Source organism: Parasteatoda tepidariorum, chromosome 9 (genome assembly GCF_982258835.1).
Source record: "Parasteatoda tepidariorum strain Cologne lab strain chromosome 9, Ptep-v5.0, whole genome shotgun sequence".
NCBI classification, from domain to species: Eukaryota; Metazoa; Arthropoda; class Arachnida; order Araneae; family Theridiidae; genus Parasteatoda; species Parasteatoda tepidariorum.
Window position 1 is genome coordinate 23,194,220 of NC_141763.1, and position 25,807 is coordinate 23,220,026.

Here is a 25,807-nt window from a genome sequence, read left to right on the forward strand (position 1 = left end):
TTTTGAAACACTGATACTTAAAAAAAAATATTTTAAATATCATTTTAATTTTGTTAGGAAAGCGGATTTTTTTTAAATGGATTTAATTTGACTGTACCGAAATATGGTCTGTGATTTTAAGATAAATTTAGATTGAAATGATCTAATTACAATATAAATTCTTGCTTGTTAAATTGTTTGGAGAAAAAAAATGAAATAGTATGATTTCAAAGTCTTTACTTCAATGGTTTAAAGATAGAAAGAAAAACTACATCAAATTCTAAAACATAAAAGTGCACCATGCAGTAAAAAGAAAAAAACGCAACAAGCCCTTAAATAAGTAATATTTAAAGGTAAAAATTTTTATTATTGTTATAATTATCATTATTTGCAGTTATTAATTCACAGCCAATTGACATTAATCAATTGACATAATTACTCAAGAATTCGGAAAAATAGTAATGTATACGTGAATTTATAATATTCTCCCAATCAATTGTGATACATTATTATAAGAATTCTATAATATTCTTATAATATTCTATGTATGAATTACAAGATATTAATATGAAGTTTGTAACTAATATATTAAGTGTTTAATTTAATACCAAATTACTTAGTATTATTTCTGTATTTTGTCATTTTAAAGCCTTATAAACACCAAAAGGTATAATAAAATGCACATAAATTATTTGTTATACGCTTTAAAGCATATCCTGTTTAGTTCAGTTTAGAAATCAAAATTTGTAAAAATAATATGTAATAATAAGATAAATAGCATTTTATTTGTAAGAATGAACATTTTTCATACCTACCAGCTGCAACAGAATTTTTGTAGCACATCTGAAATGTATCCCTTTACTGTCGAGGCTATTTCTAAGTTTGAAAAAAAAAAGAATGTGACCATTTAAAGTATCAAACAATGAACTCAATATTTACACAAACATATTTAACACACATTATTTTAAATATGTCCCTTAGGAAAATTTGCCATAGGTTTGCCATAAAAAATGCCATAGGATATTCCTATGGGGTTTTGCCTATGGCAAAATTTTGCCATACACTTTTGCCATACATGTATGGCAAAATTTTGCCATACGTATATGGCAAAAGTGTATGGCAAAATTTTACCATAGGCAAAACCCCATAGGAATATCCTATGGCAAATTTTTGCCATACATGTATGGCAAAATTTTGCCATAGGCAAAACCCCATAGGAATATCCTATGGCATTTTTTTATATGGCAAATTTTTGCCATAAAACTAAGATGTGCTACAGCATATGACGAAATATTTTTCCATAGGCTATGGTACACCTTTGCCATACAGCTATGGAAACATTTCTCGTTGAATCTTTCGCAATGGATATTAAAAATGCAAAACTTAATAAATGTAGAATAAATATATATCCAGAAAGCTTTTTTTTTTTAAATTTCTTAGATAAACTTCTCCTGTTTCACTTGCAGAATCCTTTCTGAATGCTGTTCTTATTCAAATAAATTTTAAATGGTTAGTACTAACCGTTAGAAAATGGGTACGGCCGTCGGAGCGAGTGGGGAAAGTATTGGTTATGTTGATTAGTAACAAAATATATTGAGTACAGGCAACCAATATTTGTTAAAACTGTAAAAAACAAAAAAATAGAAAGTGAGTCTGGTGGTCGGAGCGAGTATAAAAAACGTTAATTTGATTGATTGGTATCATAATTAGTTAGATAAGCGTCAGAACCTAAAAGAAAGCAAATTTAAATAATGGTCCGATGGTCGCAGCGAGTATGAAATTTTTTTAAATTTTGATATGTGATACTAAGCTAAAAATTAAACAGACAACTAAAGCAATAAAATACTATGAAAACTAAAAAGATAAAGAGTGGGGCCGGTGGTCGAAGCGAAATTAGTTTAAAATAGACCAAACGGGACAAAAGCCGAATATGCAACGGTGCTACCAGTGGCGGCATGTGAACAAAATTTTAACTATAAAAAAGATGGTATTAGAATATGAAAAGCTAAGAATAGAAAACAGGCTAAATTAGTTGATCCCCTACTAGTGAGGGATATAAAACACAGAAACTTTATGTTGAGTTGTGTTAAGCACAGTTAGAAAAGAGAACGCAAAATAGAAACATTGGTAAATACAAAACATGTTTAAGACATGATTGAAATTGGTAAAATTAATAATTGCTATTGACAAATTGACGCTTGGTCAGGGATAGTAAATAAAAATTAATTGGGTATAGGGAATCGCTATGACGAAAAAGTTGTAAACTTAAGAAAAGATTTAATTGTTAAACGCATTTTTGGTAACAGCAGCAGATGATATATGGCCAGGGACTGTCCCGTTGATAATATTGCAGCAAAATAATTTTCAACCAGTAATCCAGCAAATCTAGTTAAGTGATGACCCTAAGCTATGTATAAATATGTAACAGAACATTGTACAAATATATGTGGAAAGTTAAGAAATATTAGTTGTAAGATAGTAAAACACAAAGACATGATAAAAACAATTTAATGGCAAGCAAAAATTAAACACAAAATAAAAATATAAAGCCCTAACGTATGTAAGATAATGTAAAAAAGCATTGCAAGAGCCTAAGTGGAATTAAAATCAAAAACTAATGAGAATGTAAACATTGACTTTGATATTGATATACGACAGCAATAAAATGAAATTATCACCGAAAAAGTTAAAAGAATTAAAAATTTTTAATTATTAAAAAAATGATGATCTGACTTGATCATAATTACTTAACTGCGTTTTTCATCATGAAGATAGTGTTACGTCACTCTCATAAGAGGACGTCATTCATTTAAAGTGTAAATATTAACTAAAACGATTTTTTAGCCTGTGTATATATGAAAAGTGTGAGTGGCAACAGAAAGAATGTTATGCTAGATGTGTTCTACGAAAATAAAATGGTTGCTTTTGTAAATATGTGTACGCAGGTATTTCTTGTAAATTTAAGTTATTTCATCGCTGGATAGATCGGGTAGATTTATCGGAAGCACGAAACATTGTGGTGACCCGGATTTTAAAGGTTAGTTTTCTTTTGCAATATTAATTGGCGACTGCAATTATGGATTCTCTTATCGCCAAACGAACTCCTGTTCGTGGAACATTTACAAAACGTTATAATCAGTTATTGGCGATGTGTAAGGAAAATAAAAGTACTCGTGAAGATATTGAAATTAAATTTTCCTCTTTTGAACGTATTGCAAACGATTTGGCATTATTAGATGAAGAAATATATAAATTATTAGTTGACGCCAAATCAGAAAACTTATCTGAAGAATACGATAAAATTGAAGAGTATAAGGAAAAAACTGATGCAATTCGTATTAAAGTTAAAATATATTTGGAGAAATTTCTCACATTTCCCGAAACCGCTTTGTCTGTGGCGGCTGAAAAGACAAAATTAAAGCTTCCCAAAATAGAATTAGTTAAATTTAGTGGGGAAGTCAAGGATTGGTTAAGTTTTTGGAGCCAATTTAGTCGAATCCATGATGATGAAGGTATGAGTGATGAGGACAAATTCCAATATCTCATTCAATGCATGGTTGTCGGAAGTAGAGCAAGGGAAATTGTGGACAGTTATCCGCCGTCTGCTGATAATTATGCCAAAGTGGTAGAAAGTTTAAAAACAAGATTTGGGCGAGAAGAACTCCTCGTCGAATATTACGTAAGAGAATTATTAAATTTAGTGGTGAAAAATGTAATGAACACAAAAGCAAAGATGAACATAATGCAACTTTACGATAAATTGGAGTCATATCTGCGTTCACTGGAGTCTATTGGCGTAACAAAAGAGAAATACGCAGCAATGTTGTTTCCGCTTGTGGAATCATGTATTCCAGAGGATTTATTAAGAGTGTGGCTGAGAAATCCTGTAGTTACTAAGGAAAATGATTCAAGTGATTCCTATGGCAATAAATTATCGCAGTTATTAACATTTTTGAGAGCCGAAGTCGAAGGCGAAGAACGTATTTCTATGGCAAAAACTGGTTTTAAAAATAATGACTCTTCGCATCGTAAAAGAGACAAAGATTTCGAAATATCAACTCCTGCTTTTACTGCAAATGATTTGCTCTCTGAGAATAAGCCAATAGCCCCACATTTTAAACGCAACTGCATTTTTTGCGGGAAGCAACATAGTTCAGAAAATTGTTTTAAAGGAAAGAATTTATCATTAGCTGAGAAACAGGAAATAATAAAGAAACACAAAGCCTGTTTTTTATGTCTGAAGGTGGGACATCGCTCGAAACACTGCAGGGCTAATATTCGATGTATTGTTTGTAACAAAAGACATTGGCCTGTAATGTGCCCAGACTTGAGCCAAATAAATCAGACACCGGCTGTGGGCACATCAGCTGAAGAAAACACTACTTTGTCGAATCAAAGCCAACCTGAAGTCTTATTGCAAACCCTTATGGTAGTTATTGAAGCTAATGGACGACGGAAAACTGTTAGAGCACTATGTGATACAGGATCTCAACGGTCGTACATCCTGAAATCAACAATAAATGAAATGGGATGGAAGACCAACAAATATGAAACTTTAACACACGTAGTCTTTGGTGGAGCTAGTTCCAGAAAAGAACATAAAAAATACACATTGTGGATAAGAAATATAAAGAAAAATAACAAGTTCGAAATTCAAGTTTTAGACCAACAGGTAATATGTGGATGTATTCCAAGTTTGAAAAATGGTTCTTGGTTAGCTGAATTACGAAGTAAAGGAATCCATATCTCTGATGTAGGTAAAGATTCTCAACAAATCGAACTTTTGATAGGAGCGGATTATATTGGAAAACTATACACTGGTCAAACCATGCAATTAAAGTGCGGACTGGTAGCGATGGAAACGTACCTTGGTTGGACTGTAATGGGAAAAACAAACCATACTTGTAGTTCCACTGGGCTTATCTCAACATCACTTTTCATTCAAAATGCTTCGGTTACTGACTTATGGGAATTGGAAACAATTGGTATATCTGATCCTTGCGAGACAATTACTTCAGAAGAATACGATGCTCTAGCAACGGAACACTTTTCCAGAACTGTCAAAATAAACCCAGATGGTAGATATGAAATTAGTCTTCCTTGGGTGAAAGATGTAAACGATATGCTCAGTAACAGAGATATTGCGGGCAGAAGATTGAAAACGATGACAACTAAACTTATCAAGGATAACCGTTTGGATAGTTATAATGCAGTTTTTGGAGAATGGATAAAAGAAGGTTTCATCGAAGAATCAAACGAAGGTACCGGCCATTATCTTCCTCATAGAGGAGTTTTCAAGTCCAATTCCACCACGAATGTCAGACCAGTTTTTGACGCTTCTTGTAAAACAAGAGATAACTTATCGTTAAATGACTACCTGATGAAAGGACCAAATTTGTTAAAAATGATCCCTACCTTACTAATAAAATTTTGAGAAAAGAAAATTGGAGTTATATCAGATATAAAGAAGGCTTTTCTCCAAATATCCGTAAATGAAGACGATAGAAAATATTTAAAATTTCTGTGGTGGGAGGAAAAGGAAGCGAAAACAGTTAAAGTTTTTCAACACGCCAGAGTTGTCTTTGGTTTAAATTGCAGTCCCTTTTTGCTGGGAGCTGTTATTCAACATCATTTGAACAAGTATGAATCCTCCAATTTCCAAGATGTGGCTATGAAGTTGAAAAAATCCTTCTACGTTGACAACTGTGTCACGTCTGTGGATTCTGAACAAGAGTTAAAAGAGTTCATTCAATGTTCGACAGACTTAATGGCTGCAGCGAAATTCGAACTGCGAGGTTGGGAGTTTACAGAGAAAGAAAACTTAACTGAAAAATTTGAACCGTCACCTGTGTTGGGTCTTCTGTGGGACAGATCAGAAGACGTATTGTTTTGTGACACTCGAACTATTATAGATCCTCCAGAAATTATCACCAGAAGAGTAATATTATCTTTTGCTAATCGAGTGTTTGATCCAATCGGATTTACTTGTCCAATTATGTTATATCCTAAGATTTTATTACAAACAAGTTGGCAATCAAAATTAGGTTGGGATTCAAAAGTTTCTGAGGATATAAAAAAGAAATTTCTCAAATGGTTGGAAGATCTGAATATACTGCATACAGTGAAAATTCCCCGTCACGCTATTTTGAGAAATAGTAGCTTAAGTCTTCATGTATTTTGCGACGCTAGTGGTCTGTCATATGCAGCTGTGGTTTTCATAAGATGTGAGACACCATATCAAACAACAGTACAATTGTTACTTGCTAAATCAAGAATAGCACCTTTAAAAAGAATATCTATTCCCAGACTTGAACTTCTAAGCTGTTGCATTGGTACTCGTCTAGCAGATTTCGTTAAGAAAAGCTTGGAAATCGAAAATGTCAAGATTCATTATTGGTCCGATTCTACAACTGCTTTACAATGGATCCAGAAAGATGAGCCATGGAGTGTGTTTGTCAGAAATAGAGTTAAAGAAATCCGTGCTCTTTCATCAGGAAATTGGCGACACGTTCCCGGTCACTCTAATCCAGCCGATCTACCATCACGCGGCTGCTCGGTAACAAAATTATTGAGTTCAAGGTGGTGGGAAGGTCCTTCCTGGTTGAAATTACCTGAAAACACATGGCCTCTATCTGAATATAAAATTGATGAAGACGTTATCAACAAGGAAAAGGAAAAAAGAACAACCATACTCGTAAGTAAAAATTTGCTTGGAACAAACCAGTTTTTTTCTTATTTTTCAAGCTACACAAAAAATGTCAGAATGGTTGGATGGATTCTAAGATTCCTTGAAAATTGCAAACTGTCTGAAAAAGATAGGAAAAAAGGTGGACTAACTCTGGCTGAAATAGAAAGTGCAGAAATCAAACTTATAAAAGTTATACAAAATGAAGCCTTTACAGCAGATTATATAAAAAACTTAAAATCATTGAATGTCTTCAAAGATGAAAAAGGTATATATAGAATTAAAACAAAATTGACAGAGAGAAATGATACCGAGAATTTTGGATTACCTATTCTGCTTCCAGAAAAACTTGTATTGGTTGATATGCTAATCAAAGAGAAGCATTTGAAATGTTTACATGCTGGACTGCAAATTTTACTGTCCAATTTAAGAGAAAATTATTGGATTATTAATGGACGTCGAGCAGTTCGTCGCATCCTCAAGACCTGTGTTAGATGCAAACGATATAATGCACGAAGTATAAAAACTGTTCCCGTAGGTTTACCTGAAGACAGAGTTAAAGAAGCTTCTGTTTTTGAAGTGGTCGGGATAGATCTTGCCGGACCTCTTCATTTAAAGGAAGGCGTGAAAAGTTGGATTGTCATCTACACATGTGCCGTTTATCGATCAATACATCTCGAACTTGTGCTGTCACTTTCAACTAAGCCCACGTCAAAATTCATGCTGGTACTAGCAACAAAAATTTGCTAGTTTTTGCTATGTATTGCTAGGTCTGCTAGATTTTCATGCTAGTATATGCTTGCCAGCATCACATGCTAGATACCTAGCATACATCGTACTAACATGATAAGCTATGTACAAGCATCTCATGCTTATTAGCTGTTTAAGCTGGCTCCCTAGCATGGTAAGGTAGGTACCATAGCAAGCTATTATATGCTTTTTTATGCTTGCCAGCATCACATGCCAGATACCTAGCATACATCGTACTGGCATGATAAGCTATGTATAAGCATCTCATGCTTATTAGCTGTTTAAGCTGGCTCCCAAGCATGGTTAGGTAGGTACCTTAGCAAGCTATTATATGCTTTTTTATGCTTGCCAGCATCACATGCTAGATACCTAGCATACATCGTACTAGCATGATATGCTATGTAGAAGCATGTCATGCTTATAAGCTGTTTTAGCTGGCTCCCAAGCATGGAGAGGTAGGTACCTTAACAAGCTATTATATGCTTTTTTTGCTTGCCAGCATCACATGCTAGATACCTAGCATTCATCGTAATAGCATGATATGCTATGTGCAAGCATCTCATGCTTATTAGCTGTTTAAGCTGGCTCCCAAGCATGGAAAGGTAGATATACCTTAACAATCTATTACATGCTTTTTTATACTTGACAGCTTAATGTGCTCTACAGACAGCTTAGGCGAAAACTGAATTTTTCATTTTTATCAAATCCTTAGACCTTGTTATATTTATTTAAAGTAGGTCCTTAGAACTTATTTAAATTTTATTATGAAGATTATAAAATTGTTATTATGGAGAGTAAATAAATACAAAATTTGTAAAATGTAAGAATAAAAAATGCAAAGCAGTTTGCTTCCTTATAAGGTCTCTTCCAGATGGTTATGTGTTAAAAGTAAAAACCTTACAGACTTTATCTTTAGTTGGAAAAAGCGATAAAAACTGTTCAACTTTGTTGTTATCATTCGAAAAATATTTTTTGTGTATTTATTAAGTCTCATATAAGGCAAAATTCATGCATGCTCATCAAAATTCAGACTGGTACCAGCAACAAAAATATGTTGATTTCAAACTCATGCTGGAATAGCAAAAATTCCTAGAAACGGATGGTAGAATTCTCTTGCTGGAATAGCAAAAATTCCTAGCAACCGATGGTAGAATTCTCATGCTGGAATAGCACAGAAAACTAGCAAGTGATGACCGTGATTGTTGCTAGACTAGCAAGATATTCCAGCAACACAAGCTGGTATCTGTATGCTAGACGAGCAAATAAAGTGTACCAATACATACCATGACATACTAGTAATTTTGCTGGTACAAGCAAATATTTTTGCTAGATCATGCTGATTTTTTTTTTTTTTTTCGCTGGTATATTGCATTTCAAGCTTGTCTAGCAAATAAATAGCAAAAATTTTAACCTGAATCTAACTTTAATACTAGTTCATTATCGCTGGTATACATAATGTATTTAAATTTGCTTCATTTAGAAATATTTTTGGGATTACATTCAAATTAAATATTGCATTCGCTATAATGTAACCAAAACATATTATTAACAAGGTTTTCTGGAAACATGAGGATGCTTAAGAACATAATAATGATATGGAATTTTTTTTTTCTATTAATTTAGGTTTTCTAACCGAAATAGCCAGCATTTTCACATAGTTCTATTTGAGAAATATATAGCTTGACATTTCTAGCCAAATGAATTTCTTAGGCAGCAACAGAACAGGGCCCGTGACTTTTTACATTACATAGAATATCACGTTAAAAAAAATTTAGTCAATATTGCAGAAAAATATATTCCCTTAAGATTCTTTCATTCAAATTTATGTCCGACTTTAATTTGAAGTGATGTTTATGAGGTGCAGATCAAAATTAAATTAACTATTTTTTACGTGTAACGAGAAAAATAAAAACATAGTCCATCTTTATTACATATTGCAAAAATATTCATTTGCATATAGTGATGCTATGAAAATGAACTGAGCAAATATTTTTTTTTAATTTTACATAATGCCTTTTAATTGTGTAAAATGTGCATTTAATAAAAATTGTAAGTATTTTCAAAATGAACACACATAATTATTTCATGTATTAATTTTATTTATATAGTATTATTATTATCTGGGTTGGCTGTTCAAAGACGAATATAAAATAAAAATATAAAATTATAACATGACAAGCCTTAAGGCTTGTCATGTTATAATTTTATAATTTGTTTATACGTTTAATTCGTTACGTTTAATTGTTATAATTCGTTTATACGTTTAAATCACCATGTGACATACAACATCCAATTTATTTTTATAATGTAAGTCATAAATATTTGTAAAGACAATGGGCTACGTAACAAAAGAAAATTTAACCCACGTGGTTTTTCTTGCTTGGTCAATAGAGATATTCACGCTGCATGCGAAAAAACAACATTTGCCAATTTGATGGAAATTCAAACAAAACCTTATTAGTAAATTCTTCGTCGGAAAATATATTTCGCTAATCAGTTTCTTATTCTCATAACCAAAAACCATAAAAGAAAATATTTTTTATACAGTAGGAATGGTTCTTGAGATTTTCCACCTGTGTCAAGCATATATGTGTCACCTGTGTCAACTATATATAGTTGAGATAGTATTTCAACTCTATGGTGTCAATATGTTCCGCAGTTACTCTAAAATGAATATTGTGCTTTTTCGATTATTAAACTAGTTACCGTTTAAGGAATTTTGCAATTGAAAATAAAATCTAAAAAACTAAATGAAAAACAATAAAAAACTTTCTCTCTCATCCTTTGGGATGTTTCCCAAACAGTCGCCAATAGCCCGAGGAGTAACTCTGGTGCTACGACTCTGACTGAATCATATTTTTATTTCCCATTTGGTTCTTTTCAAACTAGTTAATATAACTGTTGTGTTAATTTTATAACGAAAATAATATTTGAGGGGTCAATTCCATCTGGGGTCAATTCCAAAGATGCGGTAAAGAATGAGTGCCTGTTTGAATTGCCATTGTGTCGTAAGAAACAGGGATGTCTTAACAGTTGGGCAAACAGGACAATGCCCAGGGGATCCCAAAATACTTTTTCAATAAAAAGATATTTCACTACCTGTTAAAAGTATTTGGTATCCAGAGATTGAGGGTGCTCCACGTGTTGGCAGGGTGTTTGCCCTGGGAGCCCCAAAAGTAGCTACGCTACTATTTAGAAACCCATAAAAATCACCCACAGCTCTCGTACAGCTTTAGAAATCAAATGCTCAATACCTTGAATTATGTAACGTTTAAAATAAATTTGAAAGACCTATTCATAATGTGCGTAGCTTGCTTTTCCGGCAAATCACACCGTAACATAAGAAAATTTCGTGAAAAAATTAGTTACTTATTTTTATTAGAAAGTAATTAAATTTTTATTAAAAATATGTCCTTTATTGTTCAATTTAATTAATTTTCGAGATCTTTGCAGTATCCAGTGTTAAGCTTGATCACTGTGATTTTAAAAGTTTAATTTAAGCTTTAATAAAATCTTCAATAAAAGCTTTTAAAAGCTTTAATAAAATCTTCATATTAGCCAGCATTTAATTAATGTGCAAGTACATAGAAAAAGAGAGAAAGAAAAACTGTTAGAACAATGTTGTCCTTATTTATTTATTTTTTTTTTCTTCATAATTGTTGTCATTGTCACAATTCTGTCATTATTTTCGAAAGCAAATATCAAAAACTGTTTTTTTTAGTGAATGTAAAGTTAAGAAACAGTACATTTTTGCGATAACTAGATAAAAAAATATATATTTATTTATTATCTATATGCATTTTATTAAATATGTTTATATAGAGTTATTAAATATGTAGATTTATTTTAAAATATTTATTTATTATTACAAGGAACATAAAACCCTTAATTATATATAAATAATTGATAGAAAACAACTCGGAAATTAATACGAGATAGTTTAAAAAAGGAAAATAAATAAAAAAATTGATGTTTTTTTTAATTTTTTGATAAACTGAATAAATAACTGAATGTCATAATAAATTTGTTTCTTAATAAAATAAATAATTAAAAAGTTGAAAATTTTATTCAATAAAACTATTTTTCATCGATTATATTTAGTTAATTGAGTTAATTTGTTTTTTCTATTTGTTGCTTTTCTCATAAATATTTATATGCAATATAAAAAGCGCATTCAAGTAATAACATAGAAAAAAAAGAAAAGAAAAAAATGTACATTTTAATAAAATTCTATTAAAATGCGCTCTCTGAGACTAAATAGACGGAACGTTCTTTTACTCCCTTCAATTAGTGAATTTTTACTGAACTTTTTCAACTTTTGATCCGTAAAACTGGTGCGCTCTCTTCATGACTAAACTCGTTTGCACCTTGCTCCAATTGTTTACACACATGGCGGCGGCAGATTCATATGAATGAGGTGAGTTTTCTTTATGTTATTTATTATTATCACTATTATTTAAATGTACTTTATCTTTATTATTAATAGTTGATTTGAGTTTCATTTAAATAATGTGTGCGCATTTATTATCTATATTATAATGTTGTTATTAGCATTGAATTGCAATCATGTTAGGCTTAGCAGTCTATTTACATTTTGAATTCTTTTAAGAAAGATTCTGTTTAAGTCTTATTTTAGTTTACAGTAAAAATGTTGCATCTTAAATACTTATATTACCTTCCTAATTTTTTTGTGTGACGAAATTAGCTTTTAAATCATATTTAATTTCTCTAATTGTTTGCGTCATGTTGTATAATAGTTTTAGCATTTGAAGATAATGTTAAAGTAACGTTTGTATAATTTCTATTAAAATAATTTTTTATTTTAAAATTTATTTATTCGCAGTTATGATTAAAATTTTGGCTTGCTGTTGTCCTATTCTATTGAAATGTAATGTTAAAATAAATTCTTTTTGTAAAAAGAAGGAAAAAAAAATTAACTGTTTTATTTTATTTAAAGGGGACATGGTACCTAAAATTTGGCTAAAATCGATCAAAATATCAAAATCAATTTTTTTAGCTAGAATTGTTCTTTGTACTGTTTTGCACCTACTCACAAAATTTTAGACCTCTACGACCAATAATTATTTAGATATCGAATTTTTCACAAGTTGTAATCAAAATAAGTTTTTCTGAGGCGAGCAGAGGCATTTTGTCCTTAGCTATTTTTAGCAAATCTGCAGCTGAAATATAAAAATGAATTGAAGTAAAGTGGATCATTTTCATCTAGCATTGTTTGTTTATATTTTTCTCAGCATTTTATCTATGGTATCGAATTTTATATTATTGTTAGATTTTAATCAAAATCTAATTTCGTTTTCGAAAAAAGCTTGCTTTATCAAGATTACTTATTATATTTTTGCTTTATACATTTTTATATCAAAGTAATTGTGTTTTATAATTCTATTTCTGAGAAACTTAATTGTTTCTACCATGCCACGTTTGAAACGAAGTTCAAAGTCTAACAAATCTATCATTCAGAAACGATGGGATCTTGCAGAATGTGAAAGTGAAACTAATGCATTTGTTGACAAAGCTGCTGAATCTTCAAATATTTCTAAGCTTTCAAGAATTTCAGATGTTGGCTACCCCAAAACTGTTTGTTCTGAAATTCCTGATTCAACAAAATACATATTTATTAGTGTAGATACCTTTAAAAATCTTTTTAATACTTTTCTTTGGAGCTGTTGCAAAAAATCCAATCTAGATATTGAGTTGGGAGAGAAGTATGGTTTTTCTCACCAATTAAAAGTTATTTGTAAAAGTTGTGCATTATCTGACACTAACATATATACTAGCAAAAGAATTTCGTCTACCAATGGCAAATCGTCACATTTCGATGTAAACGTACGTGCAGTACAAGCTTTTCTTGAGATAAGTGGTGGTCATGGAGCTATCAAATTCAGTTTTTTACCACTTTTTTTAAATTTATTTTTTACATGAGTAGCTAACACAATATGAAATATTTGTAATATCATATTTTACTATTATGCTAAATACCTTTTAGAAGTTATTTATGAGTGTATAAAGTTCTTATAAAGAAATATTTCGAATAATTTAATTGTGTTTTGACATTGTTTTGTGGCTAATAGAAACTTTAAACCCATTTTTCTCAAAACCAATTTTTCTAAATTTCCGCCTTCTATAAAAGCCTAAGGCTTTTTTACTATTGCTTGAAATACTTAGATATTTGATACACAAGTTTGTGATATTATGATGATTTAAAAATGGTATGGATTTTTTAATCAGTTTGAAAGTTTTTTTTTAAAAAATTGTCGAACTTGAAATTTTTGAATTTTTATGCTATTACGCTACATTGCCTCAGAAAATAATCTTTTTCAAAATTTCTAAACATCTCTCTATAAAATGAATACCATTTTCTGTTAAGCACCTTTCAATGATGATATTGTAAAAGTTTCATGGAAAAATAAGGAAAATTGAGAGAGGAGTAGTGTTTTAAAAAATAGCTGAAATTTTTGAAATTTTTTTAAAAAAATGAAAAAAAATTTTTTTTTCAAATTTCTGAATTTAGGATAAGTTCTTCATAATCCTTAAGAATATATTTCAATCAATAAATTGTCACCAAAGTTAATAATAAAAGATTTGAAAGAAAAGGTACCGCGTCCCCTTAAGATAATATTTTCTAATGGAAATATTAAGTAAACAAAACTTTTGAATTTTAATTTCAGAGTATTTAATAATGAACAATTTTGTGATTTACAATTAATAATTTGAACAATTTAATAATGAATCAAATTTGTGATTTAGAATTACCAAAAATATATTACAAATTAGAGTCTATAAAAAATGTCTATTAATTATTTCAAATATTTATTTTTAACCTAATTTTATTTGAATATTTTTGAAAAACATGCTTGATTTGTCAATGGCATTTCCTTATTTTTAATAAAGTAAATACATTTAAAAAAAAAAAAATTTAATAAATATGTAAGGACTAAAACATTTTAAAAATCATTAATTTTCTTGAGCATTGTTATATCAATGTAATCAATATTTTTTTTTTAATTTTGTTATAGCTAACATTAGAAATGTTTAAATTGATTTATAATAAATTCACGAATTCACAGCCGGGATTTAAAAAATTATTTTGCAAAGTAAACAAAAAGAAAATGTAGGAAATTTTAAAAAATTTAAGTTGGTTGATTAAAATAAAATCACTATAACAAAAGGTGTTGTGAATTTATCTTCAGCTTTTTCATCTATAATTAGATTTATTTTTATTAGTGTAGGTATCTACTTCTATTTATTTTAATGCTGTTTCTTTTGCTCTATATTTGAAATATTATAGTGGTGCACAGCCTGCGACTAGTGAGCCAGATGTAGCCTGCTGACTGTTGATATGCAACAAGGAAAAGCTTCTAAACACAAGTAAATCTATGTTGTTTCTCAATTGCTTTTTCCATTGTTATTGCTCTGGAATTTCAAATGGTTTTAAAAAAGCAAATATTTTTATTGTGTTATTATGCAAATTTCAGTGATTACGCTTAGTTTTACCTTATTTTCTCCAATTTTTTATAAATTCAAATGGGGTTTTGACTGCTTTTAGACAGTTAAAACTACTATCGCTATGTGGTTATTAAAATCCTGATTACATTTAATACGATATTCAGATTCTTGAATTGTGCTTTTAGTTATAATAACCACTTCTATATGCTCTTTATTTGTGCTCTTTATTTTGTGTCTAACAATTAAAAGTATTTGATTTTCTGAAAACATATTATCAAGTTTACTGATAAAAAAATTACACTGAATTTACTGATCACAACTCGTAGAACATAAAAATTAGCATATATGCTGTCTACATGAGCAAATACATGTGTGGCTCTTAGTTAATCTACCTGCTGTATTTTCACTTTAAAAGGTGACATCCTATATTATAATGAAAATATGGTGTATAAGGATTGTATTTTATAGGAATTAGTTGAAATGCTTTTTGCAAAATAAATCCATTCTCTTTTAAATAGTACCGCTTTTTGTAATGAAGACGTAAATGAAGGATGAAAAAAAAAAAAAACATATTTTTACTTTGTTCGTAGTTCTAAAAAATTTTTACCAAAATTTTTTTTCTATTATACTGTTATTTAGAAAATGCTATAATTTATTGCCGTCCGAGTATTAATGCAATTTTGCTTTATTAACACAGCAATATATTAACAAAAATTTCAAAGCTATGAATATCAGTGGATATTTGGAAAAACTTGTATTTGAATGCTTCATGAATTTTGAAATTGCTGATTTCTCTAAAAAATTTTTTTTTAAGTTGAGACTTAAACCAATGAACAATACTTTTAAATTTTAATACTTATTCTTTATGTGTTCATTTGCTCTAATCGTGACTTAACTTAGAGCAGTGTTTTCATCTCAGAAAAAAAATGGGTGAGAATTTCTCACCCTTTCTCAAAAACAGGGTGAGATTTCAAAAAGTTAAGTGAGATTTCAAAAATTTAAAAAAAAAAAAAACGTAAAGAGACTTGAAAAAAAATAAAATTTCTTTAATTATGATGCATTTTTAACATCTTCTAATTTTTAAAGCATTGAATATTTTTGCTGCATCATCCTATGGAAAATGTTCTACATCTACTTTTTCATCAGCTATTCTCATTAGGTTGCTCAAATGCGTATTTGTTTCGTTTTGATCGCTTCTACCCACATTTGTTTCATTTTCATTTGTCCGTTTCGGAGTAGAAGATATTGGCTTTACAAGGTATTTGTCCATCTTACATTAACGAGCAAAAACTTTTAACGTCTTACATGAAGAAACCTTACCTACGGTAAACACGTGGTTGCAGAGAAATGCGTTCTGAAAGAGGTTCCATGGTTCTGAAGGATGGTGTTCTGTTGTTCTTAAAGGTTCTGAACAATACTGGTAAATAGGGAATGGGCAGATGTTGAAAATAATAAACAGGGATAATGGGGCAGATGTTGAAAATAATAAAAGATTCAGGAAGAAAAGTGAAACGGATTTTATTCTAAATGGCGCAAAAGAGAAATTTTTTTCAAAATGCGAGAAATTCGCTAATTTTGAAATTTTTTTATAGATTGCGCGAATTTCTCGCGGTAATCATTTTTTAATGCGAGAATTTAAAAAAATATGCGAGATTCTCGCGTTCTCGCGCTGTAGTGAAAACACTGACTTAGAGTAACTAACTTATGTTTTCTACCTAGCATTTCAGTTAGAAATATGTATATTCTCTCAGAATATACAATTCATATTAAATTTGGTTAATCACCCATTTTCCAATAACTATTTATAAAACTTATTTTTTTATGAATATTTATAACTTTAAATTTATAATGTGAATGTTTTATTTTGATTTAGAAAATCCATTGAAGAGGACATTACAGGAGCCAATAAACTGACAGCATGGACAGAAGGGTGTGAGAATTGGCAGGAAGTAAGTGAAGTACTTAAGTATTTAGTTTAAAATTGTATGTTAATCAAGGTTTTAAACACGCCATCTAGTGTTTGTGTTGGAGGGATGATTGTTTTTAATGAGGGGTTGCTTTGCTTAAGGAAACTTTAAACAAAATTATGTTGTGGAAAAAGAAAACTCCAAGAATTATTTCTCCCGTTTTTTTTCTTTCTGTAATTGATAGCAATAGGTCCTTTTCATTTGGACATTTTTTACTTAGTTTAAAATATATTTTTGCAAAAGATTCATATTAGAGATAATATGACTATAAAAAGTTAATTTAACAATAAAAATATAAATATGTGAAAAATTTGTTAAACATACTAAATTAAAAGAACTTTCTTTTTAAATATTTGGAGAGGCAAAATACATTTAATCTATTCCTTGCAACTTTGAAATATGGGAATTGTAATGGAACTCTCCTTCCACATGAATCTTTCCAAGCCAAATTGATAGATACTGAAGCATCAAAATTTTGATCCATCAGTAAAATTTAAGTTACCTGCAACAGGGGTCTGTCCAAACCGAATTTACTACCATTTAGCGGTACCTTCACAAATTCAACTTCAGGAAAAAATGGTCGTTTCACAAAGTATTTTTTCTTAAAATTTTATTATGTGTATCGTAGGAAACAATAAATCCATATTTTTATTATAATTGTGTGTTGATTTTTTAATATAATTTTTAATTTTCAAAAATTATGTCTAAATTTTCACAAAATAAGTATCGTTCAGAAAAAGCTTGACAGAGTACTGTACAAGTCATAATGGAGACATAGAATTGAAAATTCTGTTATCTTGAGTCTCAATTTTGATGTTTTTGGATCATTAAATGGTTATATGTATACTATATGCATATAACGATTGGGAAAAGGTACTAGTTTTTTTTATTTAAGTTTCATCTCTCTCTCTCTCTCCTTTTTTTTTTTTTTTTTTTTTTTTTTTTTTTTTTTTTTTTTTACTTCCCACAGTGGTGCGCAGTTATTTTTCAGGTCTAGTTATGGAATTGAAACAAAATTTGTGATGAAAAATTACTCCCATGGTATGACATCCTCTTAAAAACTCTTAAAACCTCTTTTGTTAAAATATTTTAATGTAAAAAAAAAAGCATTTTGAAAATATTAAAATAATTTAAAACAATGTTTGTATGACTTTGTAATTAAAAAAATTAAAATATCTAATTTAAACCAACTAACCTTAGTATATACTAAATCAAGTAATATTTATTTTTCTTTAAATTTTACTTTTATTTTGAGAGTTTATTACTCAATCCATTTTACAGAAAATCTTTTAGAAAAAAAAAAGGAATTAATAGGGTTACTCCTCCTAATAAATAAATATAGGGTTACTCCTTGTAAAATGGTCTTAGCATATTTAAGCATTGCTTATTGAGTAAGGTATTCATTTGATAAACTTTTTTATAACATAAAAGGTGTATACTGCTGTGCAATAGATGCATTAATAAATTACAAAAAAACTCACAATTGAGATTTTAACATCTTTGTAATTTTTGAATAATATAACATTTGCCTTTCTTACCAGTTATCTGAATTAAAATCAATTAAATTAAAATTAATCATCTGAAATTTTATTTCAGTGTCAATAGTATTAGCAAAAGAAGGAAAGTAAATGTCAATCCATTTACTAAAAATATATTCTGAAGCCTGACTTCTTTATTTTAAATTCCACACTTGCTGAACACCACTTCCTTTGAAGTCTCAAAATTTGTCATATTGTTTGTTTATATTCTGTTTCCTTTGACTGCATTGGCAAAGACTGGGAATGTAACAGTGTGTTATGAGAACTATTTTAATTTATAAGTTGAAAGTTATTTTATTAATTTATGAATGCCTTAACAAATGTGTCTGATTGAAATTACATAAATGACTGTTTTTACTTTGGCTCTGATATCATTAATTAATCCTCATCACAACAGTTTTAATTACAATATGCTCTCTGCCTTTTGCAACTTTGCTAATTTAAGTAGTGGAGACAGTATAGTTCTATTTGTTATAAATTTGATAAAATATTTCCCTACACTAAGTTTTTAGATACGAAAAAGGTGTTTATTTGGTTAAAACATAGATTCTGCTGTTTAACTTTACTATTTTATTGGAGTATTCGCTTCAGTTTCTTATGAGGCCAAAATTCAAATATTGTCAGGACGTAATGAGATAATACCAATAATGTATAATGCATATATTTTTGTGTTATATATCCAATATTTATATTTCAGAGCTTATTTCATAAATTGCTTTGAAAATTCTATTAATTTAAAAAAAAAAAAAAAGAACGTCATACATATCTGAATGGCAGGGATTACACAACATACTCGTCACCCAGGTAAAGGCAATGTAGCGACTAACATGCTCATATAAAAAATTGCAGAAGCTTTCCTGCTACTTAATGTAAAATTTTACAGTGAAAGATGTTTAAAATATCACTTAGATGCTACATAAATGTTTAAAATTGTGAAAGTTCAAACTAAATATTGTCTTAATTGAAATTTTTGTAAAGATTTAAAAATTTGTTGTTTATTTTTTACTGAAGAACTACCAGAACTACTACAAAGTTCAGCTTTTAACTATTCAGAAATAGACATCAATTCATCCACAGCTGGAATATTTTTGCTCTTTAACAAACAGATTTTTTTAGCAAAGTTAAGATTTTTCCAAGTGCTATTGTTTTTTAAAAACTTGTTTTTATTTTTATTTGCCTTTTTCCATATTAACATTTTATTTTTATTTCAGGTCAGATGAGAGAATATCTAATGAAAAGAGGAGTTACTGCCACAGAAATGGAGGAGGCTATGAAGAAAAGAAACAGATATATATCTGATAAAATCCAGGATATATGTTTTAATATTGCTAAAGTTAATGATTCTTAAACAAAATAAATCTTTTTTAAGTTTTCTTATTTGTCTTCTCTTATATGAATATCAATCAAATGATTACTGGTAATTATATATTTTACACAAAATTTAAATGAGTTGTAGTTAGACATACAGCTGTGGTTTTGTTATTTAATATCAAAAAAGGTATATTTGCACCATATTTAATATTTGTTAAAAAAAAAAGGGATCCTAGATACACACATAATAATCCTACTGTTAAAAAGCAAGCCTGAGAGGTGGGCTTCATAGTAGAGAAAGAGTAAAAATAATTGCTAGTAGGAAAGCATTAAACATAACAAATTTAAAGCAACAATTTGAAAATAATGCTAGAATAGCAAAGATTATAAGAAATTAATAATAGTGATATAAATAGCAAAAATTTAAAGCAACTGATTGTAAAAAAAGTAATGCTGGAATAGCAAAGTTATCAAGCAACTGTTGGTAGGAAAATAATGCTAGAATAGCTGAGATTCCAGGCAACTGATGGTAGGAAAGTAATGCTAGAATAGCAGAGATTTCAAGCAACTGATGGTAGGAAAGTAATGCTAGAATAGCAGAGATTTCAAGCAACTGGTGGTAGGAAAGTAATGCTAGAATAGCAGAGATTTCAAGCAACTGGTGGTAGGAAAATAATGCTAGAATAGCAGAGATTTCAAGCAACTGGTGGTAGGAAAGTAATGCTAGAATAGCAGGGATTTCAAGCAACTGGTGGTTGGATTTTTATGCTAGAATAGCAAAGATTCCAAGCAACTGTTGGTAGAGAATTATGCTTGGAATAGCAATAAAAAAAAGCATCTGTTGCTTTGGAATTATTGCTAGTAAAGCATAAAAAAACAAGCAAGTTGTGGTCTTGATTGTTGCTAGACCAGCAAGATATTCAAGCAACTGTTGGTAGAGAATTATGCTTGGAATAGCAATAAAAAAAGCATCTGTTGCTATGGAATTATTGCTAGTAAAGCATAAAAAACAAGCAAGTTGTGGTCTTGATTGTTGCTAGACCAGCAAGATATTCAAGCAACACAAGTTGGTTAATGTATGCTGGACCAGCAAGATATTTAAGCAACACAAGCTGGTTTATTATGCTGGACCAGCAAGATATTCAAGCAACACAAGTTGGTTTCTGTATGCTGGACCAGCAATAAAGTGTGCCAATTCATGGTATGGAATGCTAGTAATTATGCTGGAACCAGCAAAGATTTATGGTAGTATATGCTGGTATTTTAGCTGGTACATAGCATTATATGCTTGTCTAGCAAACAAATTCCAGCAAAAATTTTAACCTGGGAGGCGTTCCTTTTAAGTTTACGAAGATTCATTGCTCGCCGAGGAAGACCTCACATCATCTATTGTGACAACGGGAGTAATTTTATAGGAGCTGAGAATCTACTTCAGTCCTTAGATTGGATGTCAATTGAAGCTGAAACATCCGTATACAAAATAGAATGGAAATTTAATCCACCATCTGCTCCCTGGTGGGGAGGCTTTTGGGAGATTATGGTGAAATTGGTAAAAAATATTCTTCGAAAAATTTTGGGGAAAGCATGCCTTTCATACGAAGAAATGATTAGTGTTCTGTGTGACTGCGAGTCCGTTATCAATTCAAGACCTCTCACATACCTCTCAGAAGATCTGGATGACTTGATACCTCTTTCTCCGTCCATGTTTTTACAAGAGATCTCGACGGTGGGAGTACCTGATTTAGATCAGCTGGATGCAATAGATCTTAAAAAACGCTATAGGTATCAACAGACGTTAAGAGAACAGTTAAGAAAAAGATTTCGCCGCGAATACCTAGCGACACTCCTTCAACCGCGCAAGAAGAATAACTATTATGATCTAAAGATTGGCGAGATTGTGTTAATCGAAGATGACTTAAAGAAAAGATTACACTGGCCGATGGCTAAAGTTATTGCCGTCTATCCAGGAAAAGATAAAAGAATACGCGTGGCTCGACTTAAAACAGCTCATACCGAGTTTTTGAGGCCAGTGCAGCGGATTTATCCGCTGGAAATACGTTCGACACCAAATGAAGGTTCAACTCCAATCGCAAGCGCAACTTCAAATGAAGGTGAAACGCATAAAAATTTCCAAAGTACCTTACGAAACATCGTTACCACAAGAAGTGGCCGAACTGTTAAGATTCCATCAAGATATTTGGACACATAATTTTAAATTTATATTAGATTTTTTGTTGTTTTGATTATTGGAATACACATAATCAAAAGGTGGGAGTGTTACGTCACTCTCATAAGAGGACGTCATTCATTTAAAGTGTAAATATTAACTAAAACGATTTTTTAGCCTGTGTATATATGAAAAGTGTGAGTGGCAACAGAAAGAATGTTATGCTAGATGTGTTCTACGAAAATAAAATGGTTGCTTTTGTAAATATGTGTACGCAGGTATTTCTTGTAAATTTAAGTTATTTCATCGCTGGATAGATCGGGTAGATTTATCGGAAGCACGAAACAGATAGTTTACAAATTGCTATGGGAAATAGAACACCATTAATAATGGAAAAATAATGTGACTTTAAAAATTTATATAAAATCAGAGGGAGGGGATAAAATAAAAAGAAAGATGTTGTTTAATCAGAAACAGTTGGGGGAAAGAAATATAAAAAAATTAGATAAAAATATAAACAGCAAGATATTAATTAAAGTGTACTAAGTCAACAAATGGCAAAATTTAACATAGCGAAAACCTATACCAAACCTATACCATATTTTAAAAAGATTCAGATAATAAAAGTACCAGACTGCCGGAAATTAAAAACTTAATAAATTCAGAAAAATAATCGCATAGGCGTTTGCAATAAAATGTTTTTGATCAAGAATGAGATTGAAAAAATATTAAAATAAGTCGCCAAATTTAGAGAAAGATTCCACTTGAAGTGGATGACACGTTAACATGGCGGTCTGATACTCTAAGCCTAAAAGAATAGAACATCAGATTTCAAACACTCAAAAATAGGAAAATTGGCCACCCGGAAGCCGGAAAAGACTCACCAGGAATGCGTTGCGGGATTACATGTTGAATTTAATTAACTTCGGGGTGAAATAATGGATATTTATTTCTTTTAGAAAATGTTTTTGAGGACTCCATAGAAGTTGTTGTTTCGTTGGTGGAGATCTAGATCAGCTTTTCTCTATGGTATACTACCATACAAATCTTTAAGGTTACCATTGGCCTATGGTATACTGCCATACGAATTTCTGTGGTTGCCATAGGCCAATGGTGACGTGCCATACAAATCCTTATGGTTACCATTGGTCTATGGTATACTGCCATACAAATCTTTATGGTAGCCATAGGCTTTTGGGGTTGTGCCATACAAATCTCTATGGTAACCATAGGCGTATGGCATATTGCCATACAAATTTCTATGGTAGCCATAGGTTGCCATAGATTACCATAGGCTTCTCTATGGCAAATTTTCCTAAGGGGTCCCACTAAATATAGAGGTTACTAATCTAAATAAGGTCCACTAAATATAAGGGCTACTAAACTAAATAATGGCCCACCAATTAAGGGATTTCTAAACATTAAGATATAAATATTTTAGCATTTAGAGTGTCAATGGTAACCAAGAGGCACATCTCGAGTGCAAAATATCATTTATTTCAGCAATAGGAAAGGAGTTTTGGTCTTGATTTCAAAAAATTTTACATGAAAAAATACTAAAAACATAGATAAAAAAAGATCAAATTTTAATCAATTCATAAGGCTCTTAGATGCTTTGGAAATCTTAAAAACAAACCCATTTATTTATTTTTTATTATTTTCTTTAATCTTATGAAACTGTTAATTTTAGGGAGCCCCTGGTGATAGTGGTAAGCCTGGAAATCCTGGACCACCTGGCAATCCTGGGCAACCAGGATTTCCTGGTCCCAAAGGAGAAGCGGGATCTGAAGGAGTACCTGTAAGTATGAAATTTATATTTTACGTATAAGTTACGCATTTTATGACCTAAAATGTTTAAAAGAAATTTTAATAAATAATCCACAATGTATTATTTTTTTTTTTTTTTTACTTTCTTAGGGTTTGACTGGTCCTCCAGGACCCGCTGGTCCAGCCGGAGATCGAGGATTGCCTGGTATTCCTGGTGTACAAGGTCGACCTGGTCCTCCTGGACCTCGAGGATCTCCTGTAATTTTTACATTCCTGTGATATTCTTATTATAATCCTAATTTATGCACGCCGCTGAAAATTTTCAAAAGGTTTCTTTGAAGTGTTTATAACTATATTTATAAAGGCTTGCATTACATCCGCAGTGCATTGAGTTGGTCAGGGGTGGACAGATATAGGCCCACCGGCAACAGGCAGTTCAATTACATTTTTTAAGAGCAACCATGAGAGTTAGAAAAATTTACTTTGAACAGGGGTGTAGTTGAGAGGATACGAGGGGGAAAGGCATACACCCCAAATCACATCTTTTTCAATAAATTCCCATTTCTGCCAATATTACAGTTTTTTATTAATTGCAAATTTCATTTGTTTCTTTAACTTTTTTATGTACTGTAATTTATTTTATTTTTTCTAAAAATTGGGTAAAAGGTAAAGTTCTTCATCGCTTTTGGCTTCTGCTTAATGCGCAATGCCAAAGCTAACAGTCAAAGAACTACAAAGAGAAAAAAATTGCATTAAAATGGTTATATAATATTAGTTCAGTAAATTAATTTAATAAAACTGTTACTATTGAACTTAATTTATATCTATTGATTTGTATGGCACAATGTATACCTTTTCAGAAAGGCAAAGCTAACTACGGAATGCAGTATGTAATCAATTTAAAAGGGGCAGCCCTCCGCCAACCCCCCACCCCACTTTCACAAAATAGCCCCCGCGCTAAAACAAATGCTCACCCCTGGAATCTTTAAGTATGGTTAAATAACAATAAAATAAAGGTTTTGCAGTTTATAATATATTTTACCTTAAATTATCAATATGTCCATGCATGTTTTATTAATATTTTCCACCTATTTTTACATATAGAAATGATTTTTAGAAAATTATTAGAATTAATTTTAGAATCATTTAATTTTATTTAATTAATTTGTATTCATAAAACTACATTAAAAAATACCATTGTTTATTATCAGGGTGATCGTGGTATGGAAGGTAAAAGTGGCTCTGATGGACCTCCTGGAGCTCAAGGTCTTCGTGGGCCTCCTGGACCCCCAGGACCATCTGGAGAATCTGGACCACAAGTAAGTAAATTAAAATTTTAAAGAAGTCTTATTTCTTAATTAAATAAAGAACAAGCAGTAAACTTCTTATTGTGCAAAATTTTTATTCATATTGTCATCATATTAATCATTTATAATCATATTATAATCATTTATAATCATATTATAATCATTTATCATCATATTAAAATCATTTATAATCACATTTATAATCATCTATAAAATCACTTTTGCACTAATAAATTAAACTATTTTTTTCTGTAGTTTAACATACATTAACAAATATTAATTTTATCCATATTTTTTTCATATTTCACCTTTTTTCATTTTCAGCATTAACGTTTCACGCAATATAGCCAGCTCTCGGGATGTCAAACTTTCTTTAGATTAAAAATATCTTATAGATTAAAATGTCTGCAGATTAAAATATGTTTATATCACAAATGACTTATTTGTTTGTGACTGATTAGAGTATGAATTTAATGTTATTGAGAGTATTGCAACCACGTATTATTGTGCATCAATGTTAGTGAAAGCAAATTTTATTTGGAGAAACATTGACTAAAATTTATTTAGATAATGTTATAAAGTGTATTTGTTTTTCGTTGATTAAAATATTAATGAACTCTTATTACTTACATGCACTTTTTTAAATCATTTTTAGGGCCATCCTGGAAAAGAAGGACAACCTGGAATATCTGGAAGACCAGGAGATAAAGGGCCACCAGGACCTGCTGGAAACCCGGGACCACCTGGAATACAAGGAATTCAAGTAAGATTAAATATTACTTATTTTTCAAATAAAACATAGCATTTTTACTTTATATTTAATGATACTTCATTGCATTTTATTGATAATGATTTATTGATAATACAATTTA

At 30.4% G+C, this 25,807-nt stretch overlaps 1 protein-coding gene and 2 long non-coding RNA genes across 3 annotated transcripts in view; 2 read left to right on the forward strand and 1 right to left on the reverse strand.

Annotated features, from left to right (window-relative positions):
• Nucleotides 1-25,680, reverse strand: LOC147803391 (uncharacterized). Its single transcript, XR_015429062.1, has 2 exons — nt 25,566-25,680; nt 1-855 (listed from the first exon to the last, which is right to left on the reverse strand). It is a non-coding gene; the product is annotated as an uncharacterized LOC147803391 (long non-coding RNA).
• The window catches only part of LOC107442626 (uncharacterized), a 108,707-nt gene that overhangs the window by 69,068 nt on the left and 13,832 nt on the right, over nt 1-25,807 (forward strand). The window contains exons 38-41 of the mRNA XM_087151044.1: nt 23,552-23,659; nt 23,779-23,886; nt 24,840-24,947; nt 25,591-25,698. Coding sequence (XP_087007170.1) covers nt 23,552-23,659; nt 23,779-23,886; nt 24,840-24,947; nt 25,591-25,698 — 432 coding nt within the window. The remainder of the gene's footprint in view (nt 1-23,551; nt 23,660-23,778; nt 23,887-24,839; nt 24,948-25,590; nt 25,699-25,807) is intronic.
• LOC147803392 (uncharacterized) lies at nt 11,697-19,756 on the forward strand. The gene is made up of 4 exons (XR_015429061.1): nt 11,697-11,831; nt 14,721-14,800; nt 16,752-16,827; nt 19,595-19,756. It is a non-coding gene; the product is annotated as an uncharacterized LOC147803392 (long non-coding RNA).